Source organism: Pleurodeles waltl, chromosome 2_1, assembly GCF_031143425.1.
Source record: "Pleurodeles waltl isolate 20211129_DDA chromosome 2_1, aPleWal1.hap1.20221129, whole genome shotgun sequence".
NCBI classification, from domain to species: Eukaryota; Metazoa; Chordata; class Amphibia; order Caudata; family Salamandridae; genus Pleurodeles; species Pleurodeles waltl.
In genome coordinates this window covers 459,341,638-459,359,344 of record NC_090438.1, presented here as the reverse complement: position 1 = coordinate 459,359,344, position 17,707 = coordinate 459,341,638, and the positions used below count along the sequence as shown (strand labels likewise).

Here is a 17,707-nt window from a genome sequence, read left to right as displayed (position 1 = left end):
TTCATGGAGGAGTTAGATGACCTGGTGCTGCCCTGTGATGCCTTGCAATTGGGAGACTAACAGCCAGTTACAAACGGTTTTGACCAAAGAGCTAGGACCAAATCAGTCAGGGTGTTGCTGAATGGCAACAAGTGCTCAGAGTTTGACAGCGCACATAGGAACATTTCTGTGAGGTTAGCCATACTCTCGTCTGAGGATAAAAGTAATTACAGGACCACACTGAGAACCACTACTGAAAAGCAGGCACTTTCCACCACAGGATGTTCTAAAGTTGAACATAGGGTGGGCTATACAGAAGTATCCAAAAGATTTGGTGTTCTGTAAATTAAACCTAGCATTTGCATAATGAGGAGAAAGCATATTATCTGTGTGCTAAGTCATTATCATGTGGGACATACTGTGGGACATACTGGGGCCTTAAAAAGCTTCCAATTCTGGCCCAAATGTTCCCTCTATACTCCATAAATACTGTTGCTTTATCCCATTCTCTACTTCGGCAATCATGTACCTCAATGCTGGGTGGGCCTTAGCTAAAGATGGTTCTGAATCCAGGGACGGAGCCTATGGCAGATCCGAGAGCACCAGAGTTGCAGCGTTTGCTAATGAGGGACAAAGGCAGTAAAACCGGTGGCACACCCAGGTAAATCTGATGGAACACACTGATTTTCATTGAAAAAGTTGGCACAAGGGGAAGAGTTTACGGTAAAAGTTTGACTGGAAGGCCCCAACAGGTCTATGGAGCCCTAAGGCGCACCAGATACAATCTGCAGTGTGGCCATATAAAGGCCACAGATTGCTGTGGATTCAGAGATGGGCTGGGTAAATCAGGGAACATGGGTGACCAGGATGGCTTCAATTGAAACCAAACTCGCTTGTAGTATTCCATGAGAGAGTTTGGTCTCTTAACTGACTACTTTTAGGCACCTCAAGAAACACTTGTTGCATGGCTCAGAATCATACTTAGTATTGAGGCACCAAGAGCGCACCAAGTGTGGGTTTATCACCAACATCTGCTTCTGACACGTACATCACACGGGGCAACCTACTGGCACACGGAAAACAATACAAACTTGAGATTTTAGTGAAAAAAGTCTACAAGAGAATAGTTTCAGATATGTATCTTGAGAAACAGAAAAAAGGGAACTGTCATTTCTGAGCAGAAATAACACCATTAAGCTGCTTTTTGTAGTCATGCTCAGAGGTGGGACAGAGTGACAGAGGTCGATGGTGCCACTTGCTGGCACACAGAAACCGTTGGAAAAGATATTGGATCTAAGATGGGACTGCAGAAGACTCAAAGGATGAAGAACTGCACATAAATATCCATCAGAAGTTTAATTTCTAAATGAGAAAACTCGCTGCTTTAGTGAATATGAATTTGAACTCTGGAAGAGGAAGTAGTGTGCATCATATAGTGAATAAGTTATCAAATTGATGTTTACAAGTATAACCAAGCCAGTGGGCATTAGTAAAAGGGAGGTTTTAAGCAACAACGAGGAAGCGATGATGTACATTAAATGGACAAATGTAGGTAAAAAAATAAAATAAAAAAAAGGAATTATCATCTTGAGTAATACTAATTCATCAAGTACTTATCTTTGAACAGGAGTTTCAATCACTGACCTTTAAGAAAAAAATTGACTCAAATTGGTTTAATCTTGATTAGGCCATCGCAGTATCTAAGCCTCTCATATGATGAAACTCCACCGGAAAGAATATGAAATATGCTAGCTTCGACTTTAGATTTATGAGATAGACCATGCACCTTATCTACAGTATGAATGACTCTGGGGAACGCTCTATTGGATCATGAGGCGTAGTAAGAACTGCATTGCATCTTTTGCAGATCTGCAGTTGGAGTTACAGCAAGGTCAGTCCGATGGGTGCCCCACAGCTTAAAGATGTCTTGTCCAGCTTTTTCTTTTATTTTTTAAACGACTACTTTCGGACTTCAACTCCATAGAGGCCCAGGTTAGGACGAGCAGTCCAGATTGGAAAAATGTTTCTCAGGGGAAAGGGCACGATTATGATAATTACACCCGATAAGTTCCGGGAATCAAGTGCGTCTGTTATAGAGAAAAGTGGTGCTTTCGGCGCTCTATCAGATAAAACAATTTTACTATTTACACATGGTATATTTATATTAGGATCACAATCTGGTGAATGCAGCATAATAGCTCATCCTATTGCTAATGGTGTCTCAGAGCAAGTTGCTCGTATACACATTTTGGGGATGTAGCATGATTCACAGATTTTGGTGGGAAGTGACCCAAATTCTTTCTGCAGTTCTAAGATCAAGGATCACCCTTACCACAAGACTATCAGTGTTAAAAATATTAGAAGATATAGTGAAAGCAAAATACACAAAGCCATAAAAAACACTTGGAGTTGCTTATTGCCAAGAGGGACAGTGCATAGATATGGTGTGCAAAGCATATGATCAATGTAACAGATGGACATTTAACAAAAATACAAGTAGGATACGGATGTATTCATTCATTCATTGTAAGGTAGCCTATGGAAACATCAGACAATTTGAGACCCATAAATATCATACATGTGGCACTGATGGTACTGGCTCATTATACAGAAATTCACCCATAAACATGCCAAACACAAGATTCTATATTGATGGGACATAGTCACTGCGGAATGAATTTATATTTGGTGATCCTTTATATCCACTACTGAATCCGATTTTCTTTTTTGTTCATAATCAACGTTACTGAAGTTTAAGACTAAATATACTGTAAAAGCATTTGCGGCCTCAGTAAATTATACAGATGCTTGAACAACTCCCCTCTTCCAACTCCATGCTCCCTACCTATTTCCGTGGGATTCGACCATCTCTGGGTTATGCAATTCCCATGTGGAAATAAGGCAGCGTTAGAAACTGCTATTCATGTTACAAACATTGATAAAAATGTTGGTATGGACAGCCCATAACGTAACACAAATGCAGTGGACAATAATGCAAACAAATAAAATGGGAGCTCAGTTAACTACATAGGAGTAAAATAAATCCGAGTTGGAATGATGCTGCCCAACCAATCATTCGGCTCCAGTGCCACACCGTCTGCACCACGGCAGACTTATGCCAAGTTTACACATTAGGAAACACTTTTTCATCGTTACATACCAGTCTGTCATCTTGCAAGAAGAAGAAGAATATGCCGTAGAGAGCATGGATCTGCTCTTTGGACTGAATAAGGTCAAACATTGTTATCAGCCATCGCAGAAACAGAACCTGTAAAAAAACATTGGGATTTGGTTATTGAAATGCTCAAGGATCCATGATAACTGAATGAGAGCTCTAGGTGAGCCATACTAATTGGATGAACCACGAAGAATAAAGCTAATTCAGTACAACATTTCAAATTTCTTTGATTACTGTAATAATCCTGTGAACGCTAGGTATGTTCTCTAAGCATGGACATTCTACCATAAGAGCTCACATTTAAAAAAGAAAAATCACATTAGGCGCCCACAAAAATTCATTACCGGAGCCTACTAATTTCACCTCAATCTTTAAGGCATCATCAACAGAGCTCCTTCCCTGCCTCCCTTAATAACTGTGAATGAGAGGACAGGTAGTCCTCTATTGTGAGGCTATTTTTAGGGTTGACATTTGAGATTGCTTTAGTCACCTCTCCAGATTATTGTTTTCCCAAAAAATCATACATAATAAACAGAGGAGCTTTTGGTTGGTAGGCTTCATCCATTGGTCTGATGAACTAGGATTCATATTTTGCTTCTGCCCACCACAGCATCATGGGCAATGGGTCAGCCCACTTCACCCAATAGCCCCCTTCAGTTTGAATGATGGCACAAAGATTTTGCACATTGTTCGCATCCACTTAAAAATAATTCCTCTCTCTTCATTCTCAAAGTATGCTTTTGTAAATTTATTTTTAAAACACCTATTTTAAGTGTTTGTGACCCTGTAGCTGCCTCCAATTCTGCTAATTTTCTCGGTGATTGATTCTTCTTGTTGCCTTCATAAAAAGTAATGGCAATGAAAGGCTTTAAAAAGAAAAGAAAAAAAACTCAGCCATATCGGTTAATAAAAAAAATAAAAACAATTTTATGGCAAACATTTGGTGCCCAAATGTTTGTGGCTATCAAATTTCTTTTATTTTTGTAGCATATGCTTCCAATAAAAATACACACTTTTTAAAAAACCTGTTAAACATTGCACCACCATGCCAAAGCTAGACCTATGCGCTTTGTCAATGGTTGTTATAGTTTGAGTACTGCAATCGACAGACAGACAGCATTGCCAACATCAGAGTGGTTCAAGTGTGTGAATCTATGAGACATACAAGATCTGAGAATTATGTTCTCCTTCAGACCTCGACTAGACACAGTGAAGTCGAACAGCCAAGGCTTATTTTAGAGGTGGAAAGGGCTGTAACTCATATGCAGCACGATATAGAAATTAATAATCAATGTCAAGCGACAGCTGCGTTCTCAAAGGAGAGTGGAGCATATTCACAAGTAAGAAACTAAGCCAATCTCTATATCTTGGGACAGAAACAACGCGCCAGAATAAATTGTATTGTAGTATACAATAACCGCAATCACTAAACCCCACACATTGTGAGCAGGAAAACACAATGAATCAACCTTACCCGTGCCAGATATCATTAAGTCACTATGTGCCGTTACCAAAGGAAGAACAAAATTATGCTGGTATCATACAAGAAACGTTGAAGTTTACCCCTTCCCATAGATTATCTTTAAAATGGTGGGTTTATTTGAGTTAATGTACATGCCGAGAAAATGTGGGTACAACATGTAGACGTCGGCATTGAATCCTAGACGATGTATCCTATTTTTCATTAAAGGTAAAGTGCGCGTTATTAAGACAGACTGGAAATGCTCTTTCCATAGTCATCGTGCAGACCCCCCACATGATGGTTGCATGTTTGTTAACCCAATCCTGGGTTACATACTTTCTTGTGCGAGAGAACAGGTTAGTGAGAAGATGGGGCATATCAAGGTCCTTCCTAAATGTAAATGTAATTCTGGTTTGAAACCCAGGAGTGGAAACATCATCATTATTTTGTCATTAACAATCAAGATGAAGTCCGTGAAAAACTGTTAAAAACTAAAACAGGAATCCTCCGAGCAACCCAATGTTATTATTAATCCTCGTGTTCCCAGTTGAACCTTTAATCCGACGAGCTGATGAATGATAATCACAATATCGCTTTTAATTGTGTTGGTACAGTCATCACATTTTCATTCTGGGGTGCAGCAATACATCTTTGTTCAGGAAAGTGAATCCAACACGTGTTTCGTCCTATATGGCATGTACACATACGACTTCATCAGGGCTACACACAAAAAAAAAATTCAGGTCAAGTTTCTTCAATAAAGGTAATCCAAATTGTACACTAGTTCACCTTACACCCATTGTGGGAGGCAAAGTACGAAAGGTCATCTCAATGTAGATAAATCTACATGAGGCTACAGGTGATGAGAGGCTGGAGAACTCTAGTAGTAGACAAAGGACCAGTGCCCAAGTGTAAGGAGACAGAAATGCTAGATCTGGCAGCTTTTTGATGTGTCTCCCCAGTCTTCTTGCCTTCTGACCTGTTTTTATGGTGTACTGCACTCTGTTTTGCTGGTTTATTGTCTCTGTGCACTTTACCACTGCTAATCAGTACTCAAGTGCAAGTGCTCCCTATATAAATTGTACTGTTGATTGGTTTATCCATGATCGGCTTATTTGATTTACTGGTAAGTCCCTAGTAAAGAGCACTAGAGGTGCCCAGGGCCTGTAAATCAAATGCTACTAGTGGGCCTGCAGCACTGATTGTGCCACCTACGTGAGTAGCCCTGTAAGCATGGCTCAGACCTGCCACTGCAGTGTCTGTGTGTGTAGTTTTAAACTGCCAATTTGACTTGGCAAATGTACCCAATTGCCAGGCCTAAACCTTCCCTTTTACTACAGGTAAGGCACCCCTACGGTAGGCCCTAGTTAGTCTTATGGGCAGCATGCAGTGTGTATGTTAAAGGTGAGACATGTATTGATGTGTATTACATGTCCTACCAGTGAAATATTGCTAAATTCAGTCTTCACTGTTGCAAGGCATACCTCTCTCATAGGTTAACATGGGGTCCCCTTTAAATTAGGTTGAAGTGCAGTTTCCCTTTGAGAGCATATACAAATCTGGAGTTTGGGGTCTCTGAACTCACAATTGAAAAATACATCTTTTAGTGAGGTTGGTTTTTAGATTGTTAGTTTGGAAATTTCACTTTTAGAAAGTAGGCATTTTCTTGCTTAGACCATTCTGTGACTCTGCCTGTTTGTGGATTCCCTGTCTGGGTCAGTTTGACAGTTGGGCTATTTGCACCTCTCCTCTAGGTAGTGACACAAAGGAGGCACGGGTGTAGCCTGCATATCCTGATGAACCATCTGAGCTAGAGTGGAGGAAGGAGTGGTCACTTACACCTGAAAGGACTGTGCCTGCCCTCACACAATGCAGTCTCCAAACCCCTGGCTGGTGTGTGCCTGGGGCCTGGTCTGGACAAGGAAGGATTTTGCAAACAACTGAGACGTTCCTTCCAAGTTTGCCAACTTCAAAGGCAGAAAGGGGTATAAGTATTGTACCCAAAACCCCAGACTTTTAGAATCTTTCTGGAATCAAGAGGAACCTCTGCCAAGGAGAAGAGCTGGAGAGTTGGCGGAGGAGTACTGTCCCTTTGCGGTTCTGCTTTTCTGGATTGGCCTGCAGTTGCTGCTTCTGCCTTAAAAGAGAGCAAAGGGTGAACTTTGCTGTGTATCCTGCTTGAAAAAATTCTCCAAGGGCTTGGAGTAGAGCTTGCCTCCTGTTGGAAGTCTCATGGATATCAAAGACTTAAGTTTCCTCTTCCTACAGCACTGGGAACTGTGTGTTGTGTGCTGGTTTTGAGAAAAACCACTGCAACACCGTCAATGATGCCACTGGCCTGCATTGTGACCTGCTGACGCTGCATGGAGCTGCACTGTCCAGCTTTCCACCACGACCCTGGTCTCCCCAACTCCATAATCTGATGGCTCCCACCGCGGCCTGTGGGCCCGGCACTCCGGATTCGCCTTGCTCACACCACAGCCTGGGCATCACCAACGCTGCCACTCCTGCGGACACCGATGCCGCTGCCTGCACCATGGCCTGTGGACACCGCTCGTGAGGTACATGAAGTACCACCCCACACCACAGCCCCGGTCCACCGACGCAGCACCATCAACTCCAGTGTCGTCACCAGGAGTCCCCGCCTGCACGTAAACCGTGGACGCAGCACGGAGCACATCCTGCGCTGCACCACCGACTTGGGCCTACCGACGACAGCGCTTTAGCTTTAGCAGCGACGAAGCTGCCTGCACTGTGACCGGGTGACACCGCACGTTGCACCGCCCAGATTCACACCGCAGCCCTGGTCTCACCGACGCAACTGGATACAGTCACCAATCCACTGCCTGCACCACACGTCGCATCATTCCGCTTTGCACCGCAGCTCTGACGCCATCCACGCCAGCACTCCTGACTATCAGCCCAGAGTTCGATCCGCAACATGTGTGACTTCAAGGGCCTGACGACCCACGCACTGAATCCGGAACAGACACCGTGATGTCGCTGTCTGGAACTCACAGCGAGGATCACAACGCCCTGCAAATCCAAAGGTACTGTTTGCAGGTCTTCCCGACACCGTAGCTGGCCTGCGACGCCACAGCCGGCCTGAACTGTTGGTTTTGTTGATCACGACACTGATAGCCCCAGGTGGAGCTATCGACTTCAAGGATCTGTATTTTTCAGTTAAATCTTGCAAAATTCATATCTTCATTACTGGATGTCAGATTTTTTATAGTTTTGATCTTGGTTTTACACAGATACATATTTTTCTAAAACTGGTGTTGTGTCCTTTTGTAGTGATTTTACGGTGTTACTGTGTGCTATGTGCAAATGCTTTACACATTGCTTCTGAGATAAGCCTGACTCTGACCTGATTTCGGTCAAGAGCTCGCACCCCCACGTCCGCAGCACCACCCTGCTGTGCCCGTGTCCCGAACCCCGCCCACGCTGCTGCTAGCGTGTTTGAGGCCCGTCTAGTGGGCTTCTGGTAAGCTTCGCTGTACCTGTGTGCTTTGTGCCACTTTTTTACTGGATTTGTGACTGTATTCTGCGCCTTGCTTATTCTGCCCCATTTGCCATCTTCACTGTACTTGTGACCTTTTCAGTTTGCCGTTTTCACTGTATTTGTGACCTTTTCCGTTTGCCGTTTTCACTGTATTTGTGACTTTATTCTGTGCCTTACTTTTTTTGTGCCTTTTGCTCCATTTCTCCATTTGTGCCTCGCCTACTGTTGTAACCGCTTTTTTCGCCCCTTGTGCGCTCCCCCCTGCCACTTCCCCTGCCTCCCTGCGGCCCTGCCCCCTCGCGCCCCCATTCGCCGCTCCCTCGCGCCTCCCAGCTGCTCCTCCCTCCCCCCTCCCTTCTTAATGGTTGGCGCTGCGCGTCGAGGGTGAGCGACCTCTGACCTGATTTCGGTCAAGAGCTCGCACCCCCACGTCCGCAGCACCACCCTGCTGTGCCCGTGTCCCGAACCCCGCCCACGCTGCTGCTAGCGTGTTTGAGGCCCGTCTAGTGGGCTTCTGGTAAGCTTTGCTGTACCTGTGTGCTTTGTGCCACTTTTTTACTGGATTTGTGACTGTATTCTGCGCCTTGCTTATTCTGCCCCATTTGCCATCTTCACTGTACTTGTGACCTTTTCAGTTTGCCGTTTTCACTGTATATGTGACCTTTTCCGTTTGCCGTTTTCACTGTATTTGTGACTTTATTCTGTGCCTTACTTTTTTTGTGCCTTTTGCTCCATTTCTCCATTTGTGCCTCGCCTACTGTTGTAACCGCTTTTTTTGCCCCTTGTGCGCTCCCCCCTGCCACTTCCCCTGCCTCCCTGCGGCCCTGCCCCCTCGCGCCCCCATTTGCCGCTCCCTCGCGCCTCCCAGCTGCTCCTCCCTCCCCCCTCCCTTCTTAATGGCTGGCGCTGCGCGTCGAGGGTGAGCGACCTCTGACCTGATTTCGGTCAAGAGCTCGCACCCCCACGTCGGCAGCACCACCCTGCTGTGCCCGTGTCCCGAACCCCGCCCACGCTGCTGCTAGCGTGTTCGAGGCCCGTCTAGTGGGCTTCTGGTAAGCTTCGCTGTACCTGTGTGCTTTGTGCCGCTTTTTTACTGGATTTGTGACTGTATTCTGCGCCTTGCTTATTCTGCCTTTTCTGCCCGTATTTGTGACTGCATTTTGCCACTGTATTTGTGACTGTATTCTGCGCCTTGCTTAGTCTGCCTATTCTGCCCGTATTTGTGACTGCACTTTGCCACTGTATTTGTGACTGTATTCTGCGCCTTGCTTATTCTGCCTTTTCTGCCCCATTTGCCGTCTTCTCTGTACTTGTGACCTTTTCCGTTTGCCGTTTTCACTGTATTTGTGACCTTTTCCGTTTGCCGTTTTCACTGTATTTGTGACTTTATTCTGTGCCTTACTTTTTTGTGCCTTTTGCTCCATTTTCTCCATTTGTGCCTCTCCTACTGTTGTAACCGCTTTTTTCGCCCCTTGTGCGCTCCCTCCTGCCACTTTCCCCTGCCACTGCCTCCCTGCGGCCCCGCCCCCCTCACACCCCCATTCGGCGCTCTCTCCCACCTCCCAGCTGCTCCTCCCTCCCCCCTCCCTTCTTAATGGCTGGCGCTGTGCGTCCGCGCAGCGGGCGCACCGCGGCGCGCCAGAGGCAAGCCCATCTGCGCCTGGACCACGCCCAGCGCCAACCCCCCTGGCCTGCATGCCCCCCCGCACCACCAGACGCCACTACTCGGCCAACAAACTCATCGCCCTCAACCTCGGCTCCTCCACTACATGCTTCCAGGCCACACCGAAGAATACCAAAGGACCCTTCTCCTGCCGCGCCTGCAACTTCACCTGCAACAGAACAAGGAAACCTGCAACAACCAGCACAAACCACCTCCACTGCATACTCCTCAACACACGCTCCGCACGAAAGCACGCCATCGAGCTCTGGGACCTGCTCGACACCACCGCCCCAGACGTAGCCTTCCTGACCGAAACCTGGTGGAACGACTCCTCAGCACCTGACATCGCCATAGCCATCTCGGACGGCTACAAGATCACCAGAAGAGATCGCCCCAACGGAATCGGAGGAGGAATAGCCATCGCCCACAAATCCACCCTCAAAATCCACACCCACACGGACGACACCCTCAAGACCGCCGAACACCTGCACTTCCGGATCCACACTGACCCAAACACCACCCTCAGGGGAATGCTCATCTACCGACCCTCAGGACCGCGAGCACACTTCAGCGACTCCATCACCGACCTCACGAGCACTCACGCCCTCGCCTCTACGGACTACATCCTCCTGGGAGACCTCAATTTCCACTTGGAGAACAACAACAACGGCAACACCACATCCTTGATCGACAACCTCTCCAACCTCAGCCTCAGACAACTGGTCAACACACCCACCCACATCACCGGCCACACGCTCGATACGATCTTCTCCGCAAGCAACCACGTCACCTTCAGCCACACCACCGAAATCCACTGTACCGACCACCACTGCGTCCACTTCACATTCAAGAAGCACATCGAACATCACTGCACCCAACTACCACCCCACCGCCGCTGGAGCAAAGTCACTGAAGACCAACTGACCTGCACCCTCGCCCAGAACCCGCCCACCGACCCCACTGACCCAGACACCGCCGCCCTCAACCTACGACAGTGGATCGACGACTGCGCCAACACCCTCGCACCTCTCAAAAGGCCCACCGACAACCAAGGAAAGAAAAAAGCCACCTGGTTCACAGACGAACTCATCACCTCCAAACGCACCTGCCAGAAACTAAAGAAGAAATGGCTCCTCAAACACACACCAGACAGCCTGGCAGCCCACAAGGAAGCCACCCGCAAGCACCACCAGCTAATCCGTCCCGCCAAACGTTCCCACTTCACAGAACGCCTGAACAACAACTTACACAACAGCAAAGAACTCTTCTGCTTCGTGAAAGAGCTATCCAACCCCAGCGCCAACGACATTCCACCCTCCCAAGAACTCTGCGACGCCCTGTCCACCTTCTTCTATTAGAAGATCGCCAACATCCAGACAGCCTCAACACCACGCCTCCGCCAGACCCCACCTCCGACACCTCCACCTACACCAACCGCCTGACCGTCTGGACCCACATAGACAACACAGAAACTTGCAAAATCATGAACTCCATCCACTCAGGATCCCCTTCAGACCCATGCCCCCACCACGTCTACAACAAAGCTGACTCTACCATCGCCCGCCAACTTCGAAAGATCATCAACTTATCCTTCGAAACCGCAACCTTCCCGGAAAACTGGAAGCACAACTAAATCCACGCTCTCCTCAAGAAACCCAAGGCAGACCCCAACGACCTCAAAAACGTCCACCCGATCTCCCTCCTCCCTTTCCCGGCGAAGGTTATCGAGAAGATCGTCAATGCTCAGCTCACCCACCACCTCGAGGACAACTCCATCCTGGACCCCTCCCAGTCTGGTTTCAGATGCAACCACAGCACCGAGACTGCTCTCCTCGCCGCTACAGACGACATCAGACAGCAAATGGACAACGGCGAAACATCAGCCCTCATCCTCCTGGACCTTTCCGCAGCCTTCGACACGGTTTGCCACCACACCCTACTAACACGCCTCCACGAAGCCGGAATACAAGAAAAAGCCCTCAACTGGATCTCCGCTTTCCTCTCTGGCAGAACCCAGAGAGTCCAACTCCCTCCCTTCCGCTCCGAAGCCACCAACATCATCTGCGGCGTACCCCAAGGCTCCTCCCTAAGCCCGACGCTGTTCAACGTCTACATGGCCCCCCTCGCACAACTGGCCCGTCAGCACAACCTCAACATCCTCTCCTATGCCGACACCCAGCTCATCTTCTCCCTCACCAAAGACCCTCACACCGCCAAAGCCAACCTCCACGAGGGAATGAAGTCCATCGCCGGGTGGATGAGAAACAGCCACCTGAAGTTGAACTCTGACAAGATGGAGGTCCTCATCCTCGGACGCACCCCCTCCGTCTGGGATGACTCCTGGTGGCCCACCACCCTGGGACTCCCTCCAACACCAACCAACCACTTACGCAACCTGGGCTTTGTCCTCGACTCAGCCCTCACCATGTCCAAGCAGGTCAACGCAGTTTCCTCCTCCTGCTACAACACCCTCCGCATGCTCTGTAGAATCTACAAATGGATCCAGACGGAAACCAGAAAAACGGTGACCCAGGCCCTCGTCAGCAGTAGACTGGACTACGGCAACGCACTCTACACAGGCATCCCAAGCAAAAGACGTCCGACGTCTCCAACGCATCCAAAACGCTTCCGCCCGACTGGTCCTCGACATACCCCGCCGATGCCACATCTCCCACCACCCGAAAGACCTCCACTGGCTCCCCGTGGACAAGAGGATCACCTTCAAGCTCCTCACCCACGCTCACAAGGCACTCCACAACGCCGGACCAGTCTACCTGAACAACAGACTCAACTTCTACGTCCCATCCCGCCAACTCCACTCCGCCGCCCTCGCCATCGTCCCCTGCTTCCAACGCAAGACCTCCGGCGGCAGATCCTTCTATCTCGCCGCCAAGACCTAGAACGCCCTCCCGACCCCTCTGCGACAGACCCAGGACCTTCTCACCTTCAGGAGTCTCCTCAAGACCTGGCTCTTCGACCAGTAGCAGAAGCCCCCCCCCTCAGCGCCTTGAAACCCTAACGGGTACATAGTGCGCTCTATAAATATTGTGATTGATTGATAGATAGATTGATTGATTGACTGCTCGTGCCAAGCTACCAAGGGGGTGAGCAGGGGTTATCTGAGTGGGTATGTCCCTTCCCCGTCTAGAGTGATAGTCCCTACTTGGACAGGGTGCAAACCGACTGCCAACTAGAGACCCCATTTCTAAGGTTGGTTGTCAGTGATGAGGCTAGGACTTGCATTTGCACTTGACCCACAGTAATTGGTGTACACTACTACCATATCACAGACAACTACGTGCCACATACTGACTTTAGTTTTTGTTTTTTTTATTCTCTTTGAAGTTCAAGTGAACTCCAAAAACATCATGTGTCAGTCAAGGGCATCATCAGTGGCATCCCAGGATTTGGTATTTGAGGAGGATATGTTGGAAACCTATACCATGAAGGGACTGAAGGCAGTTTGCAAAAACCTCCAAGTCTGAGGTCTCAAAAAGGAGGAGCTACAAAAGGTGCTGAGGGGCTGGGTAGTAGCCAGAACTGCCAGTGGGCAGTCTGTGGATCCAATTTGGGGGGAGCAGGAGGGTGGGGGGGAATCTGAGGACCCAAATTCTAGGGAAGATGTGCATGTGTGTAAGGGTGCAGGAGCTGCTAGGGGGAGGTACCCCCAGGGTCCAGCAGCATTGGTGAATGAAAAGGCCTTACTCCAGAAGAGCTGGAGGACAGGAGAGAAGCCTGGAGGAATCAGATATGGAGTGATTACAAATGGAGGCTCAGAGGGAACAGCGAGCCATGGAGAAGAAGAAGATGCTTTTGGATCATGAGCTCAGAGTAAAAGAGCTGGACGTGAGGAGCAGATCCAGCAAAGATGGTGGCAGCAATACCTCGGTGCAGTCAGATAGAATTGTGCACATTCCTAAGAATGTAGGGAGAGAGTACAAGAAGGGAGATGACATACAGAGGTGGTTTCAGGGATATGAGGCATCCATCTACATTAAGTGGGTCCCTGAAAATAATTTTGGGGGCAGGATTGTGGAACCACTTCACAGAGGAGGGGAGGGACACTTGGTGTAGGTGAGGTTGTACCCCTTACCCAAAGCTAGCAGACATGAAGGAGGCCCTTCTCCCTAGGTATGGTCTCACTCCTGACAAGTACAGGGATCAGTTTAGACTGAGTAAGAAAACGGATTCCAAGACCTGGTTAGAATGTGTAGATTCTTTCTGTAGAGCACTGGACGGTTGGGTGAAGGGCAGTAATGTCACAGATTTTCAGGGGCTGTACAACTTAATTGCATGGGAGCACTTGTCTAGTCTGTTTTGCAGATCTGTGCCAGAATTTGACAGACAGTAAGGTGACTGACCCCAGGATGCTTTCTATGGAGGCGGACTTCTGGGTGAGCACCAGAGTCCACCAGAGTCCACAAGAAGGTTTATGGGGGAGATTCTGCCAAGGGTGGGCAGGGTTCAAAGCAACAGAGTGGGGTGGGGGGGTGGGGGCAAATGTAAGCAAAAGGAGTCTTCTAAAGGGCCCCAATCTACTAACCTGGGTAAGAACTCTTCCCCCCCCCTCCCCAGGAGACAAGAAACCATGGGCCTCTTCAGGGAAGCCTGCAGCGGCAGGGGTCCCGTAAGTGCTTTGTTTATGACCAGTTGGGTCACATGAAGGGGGATCCCAAGTGTCCCAAGTGGACACAGCCACCCAGCAGTGGGCAGACCAAAGGGTTGGCCAGTGTAGCGCTTGGAGAGGGGTTGGGCCCAGGTAGGCGTGGGGAACCCACTGAGACGACCCTTGTCTCACTAGGGGACAGTGAGATGGTTCAGAGAAAACCAATGCCTGATAACACTAAGAAATACAGTGTCACCTGGTGGCTGAAGAGCAAATAGTCCCTGGTGTATTCCGCCAAGGTGCAGTGGACAACTCAGAGTGCCAGGTGGGGAGGGTCAGGTTTCCTTTGAGTGGGGTGGGGGGCCGGGGAGTTGGAGCTCAGGTCGCACTTGGGGATGCTGGGGTTGCCAGAGTGGGCATGTGACCACTCGGTCCATGGCAGCCACACAGAGGGATCAGACAGACCTTGAGCCTGAAACAGTGGCCTAGGTGACTGCCAAGAGAAAGGGCAAGGGGCGCAGGAAACCTGCCCCAGAAGTTCCCATTGTCCGGGAGGAGGCTGACCTTGAGGGGGATGCCCCGGGATCTACAGAGGAGCAAGTGGCCAAACTGGGAGACCTACCTGAGCTGACCCACTGGCAGCAAGAAGGGGGCCCCACCAGGGAGGAGTTCTGCGCAGAGCAGATTGTGTGCCCTACTCTTGCAGGTTTTAGACAGGAGGCAGAGGACCAGGCAGCTGGCACGGAGTCAAAAGATCACCTGATATTTTGAGAGAATGATCTCCTGTATAGAGAGCCTAAGGCAGCCCGTGTGCTGGTGGTACCCCAGCGCTTCAGAGCCTTCCTACTGGGTTTGGCTCGTGATGTGCCTCTGGCAGGACATTTGGGGCAGGGAAAGACATTTGATAGGCTTGTTACCCACTTCCATTGGCCCCAAATGAGAACAAAAAAAAAAAAATCAGATGTGGTCTGTAGAACCTGTCAGGCTTGCCAAGCAAGTGACAAAAGTTGAGGGAAATGCAAAGCCTCCTCCAACCCTTTCCTGTCGTGAGTACCCCTTTTGAGCAGGTGGACATTGACATAGAAGGGCCTCTGGACCCCAAGACAGCCTTAGGCAACAGGTTCATCCTGGTCTTAGTGGACCGTGCCACCCAGTATCCGGACACAATCCCTCTGAGGACAGTGACAGTGCCCGTTGTAGCCTGGGCACTGATGGGGATCTTTTCCAAAGTGGGTTTCCCCAAGGAGGTGTTATCTGCCAGGGGTACCAACTTTATGTCCATGTATAAAAAGGCCATGTGGAAGGAATGTTGAGTGAACTACAAATTCACCACTCCTCAATGGGTTGGTTGAGAGATTCATCCGAACTCTGAAAGGTATGACTGGGGGTCTGTCGGACTCCATGAGGCGTAAGTGGGACATCCTCTTACCATGCCTTCTCATTGCCTTCCAAGAAGCATCACAGAAGACTGGCTTTCGCCCCTTTGAGCTGTTGTATGGGAACCCGGTCAGAGGACCGCCAGGTCTGGTGAAAGAGGGCTGGAAGCAAGCTCCTAGGAAGCCACCCCAGGATGTATTTATTTACATGCTGGCCTTCAGAAACCAAACTGCAAGCTTCATGAAGCTCGCACAAGAGAACCTTGAGGCAAACCAGAAGGACCTGAAACGCTTCTATGACCAGAATACCACTCTGGTTGAGTTTCTGCCTGGCCAGAAAGTGTGGGTCATGGCCCCTGTAGAGCCTTGTGCTCTGCAGGACAAGTGGTCAGGGTCATTTGAGGTGAAGGAGAACAAGAGTGATGTCACATGGTTGGTGGACTTGCAGACTCCAAGGAACCCCTTGAGGGTTCTACATGCAAACCGCCTCAAATCCCACTTTGAGAGGTCTGAGTTAACCATGCTTTTACCTACAGATGATAGGGCGGAAGAGGAGATTGAACCTCTCCCTGACCTCCTGTCAGCCAAGGAGCAGGACGGGTCAGTAAAAGGCATGGTCCTCTCCCCTTCTCTGACTCTAGAGCAGCAGAGTGGGTGTCGCCAGTTACTGGGAGACTTTGCCACTTTGTCCTCACTCACTCCAGGTGTCACCCATCTATGCATGCATGATGTGGACACTGGGGACAGCCTGCCTGTGAAAAACAAGGTTTACAGGTTGGCTGACAGAGTGAAGGGCAGCATCAAGGGGGAGGTCTACAAGATGTTGGCTTTGAGGGTGATTGAGCACTCCAGCAGCCATTGGTCCAGCCCAGTGGTTCTGGTACCCAAGGCTGCTGCACATGGTGCCACACCAGAACTTCGGTTCTGTGCTAGATTTCCTTGCCACCACACTACCTAAAATACATAGATACACTTTTCCCTCCTGGTAGACCTATTATATTGGATATTGTGGGCCCAACTGAAAGAATTTCTGGACATCTTTTTACACCCATTTGTATCACACTTACCATCATATATATACGAGACACGAAACATGTTCTTAATATGTTAAAGGATGTTACATGGAATGTTATTGGTTACAATGGATGTTGTATCGCTTCACACAAATATCATACATGAAGATGGGTGAAATGCTTTATGACATTCCTTGAATTATTAGAACACACTGAGATGTTCATTGATATGTCTTGCTTGATTCTTGAAAATAAAGTTTTTCTGTTTAATGGAACCTGGTACAAACAGCTTTGCAGGACCTGTGATGGATTCCAGATTTGCACCTTCTTTTGCGAACCTCTTTATGGTGTGGCTCGAGGAGGTGTATATGTCTGGGCCCCATCTAATGTGAAATGGAATAACTGTATATTTTACTGGGGACGTTGTACAGATGATTGCTTTATTATCTGGACAGGGACCTGTGAAGAACTGGAGTAATTCATGATACATATGAGCTCAAATCTGTATATTATGAGTTTCACTTATCAATGTAGATATGAAAGCATTTTATTTTTATATCTAGAAGTTTACGTAAAAGATGGCCAGATTCACAGTAAAATGTTCATAAAAAACATCATGTAATGCCCTATTCCACGCTGCAAGTTCACCCCTAAATCTCAAATTAACTCCATCCCTTATGGAGAAATATTGAGGGCCAGATGTAATTGCAGTGAGGACATCATAGTCACACATACTTTGTAAGATATTGAACAGAGATTTTATGTATGGGGATAATATGACAAGAAGGTGATTAAAAGAGCAAGCAATAGAGTATGCAAAATTGAGCACAATACTACACTAACAGAAAAAAGTAAAAACCTGAAAAAAAATCAAAGCTAATTAGGTTGGTTTCCAACTTTAACTTAAGATCTAACAAATGGTGCA

At 48.2% G+C, this 17,707-nt stretch overlaps 1 protein-coding gene across 2 annotated transcripts in view; it reads right to left on the bottom strand.

Moving 5' to 3' along the window:
* CENPI (centromere protein I) overlaps positions 1-17,707 on the bottom strand; it is a 368,658-nt gene that overhangs the window by 229,317 nt on the left and 121,634 nt on the right. For both annotated transcript variants that reach the window (XM_069213362.1, XM_069213368.1), the window contains exon 5: positions 3,140-3,247. In XM_069213362.1, the coding sequence (XP_069069463.1) occupies positions 3,140-3,247 (108 nt within the window). The remainder of the gene's footprint in view (positions 1-3,139; positions 3,248-17,707) is intronic.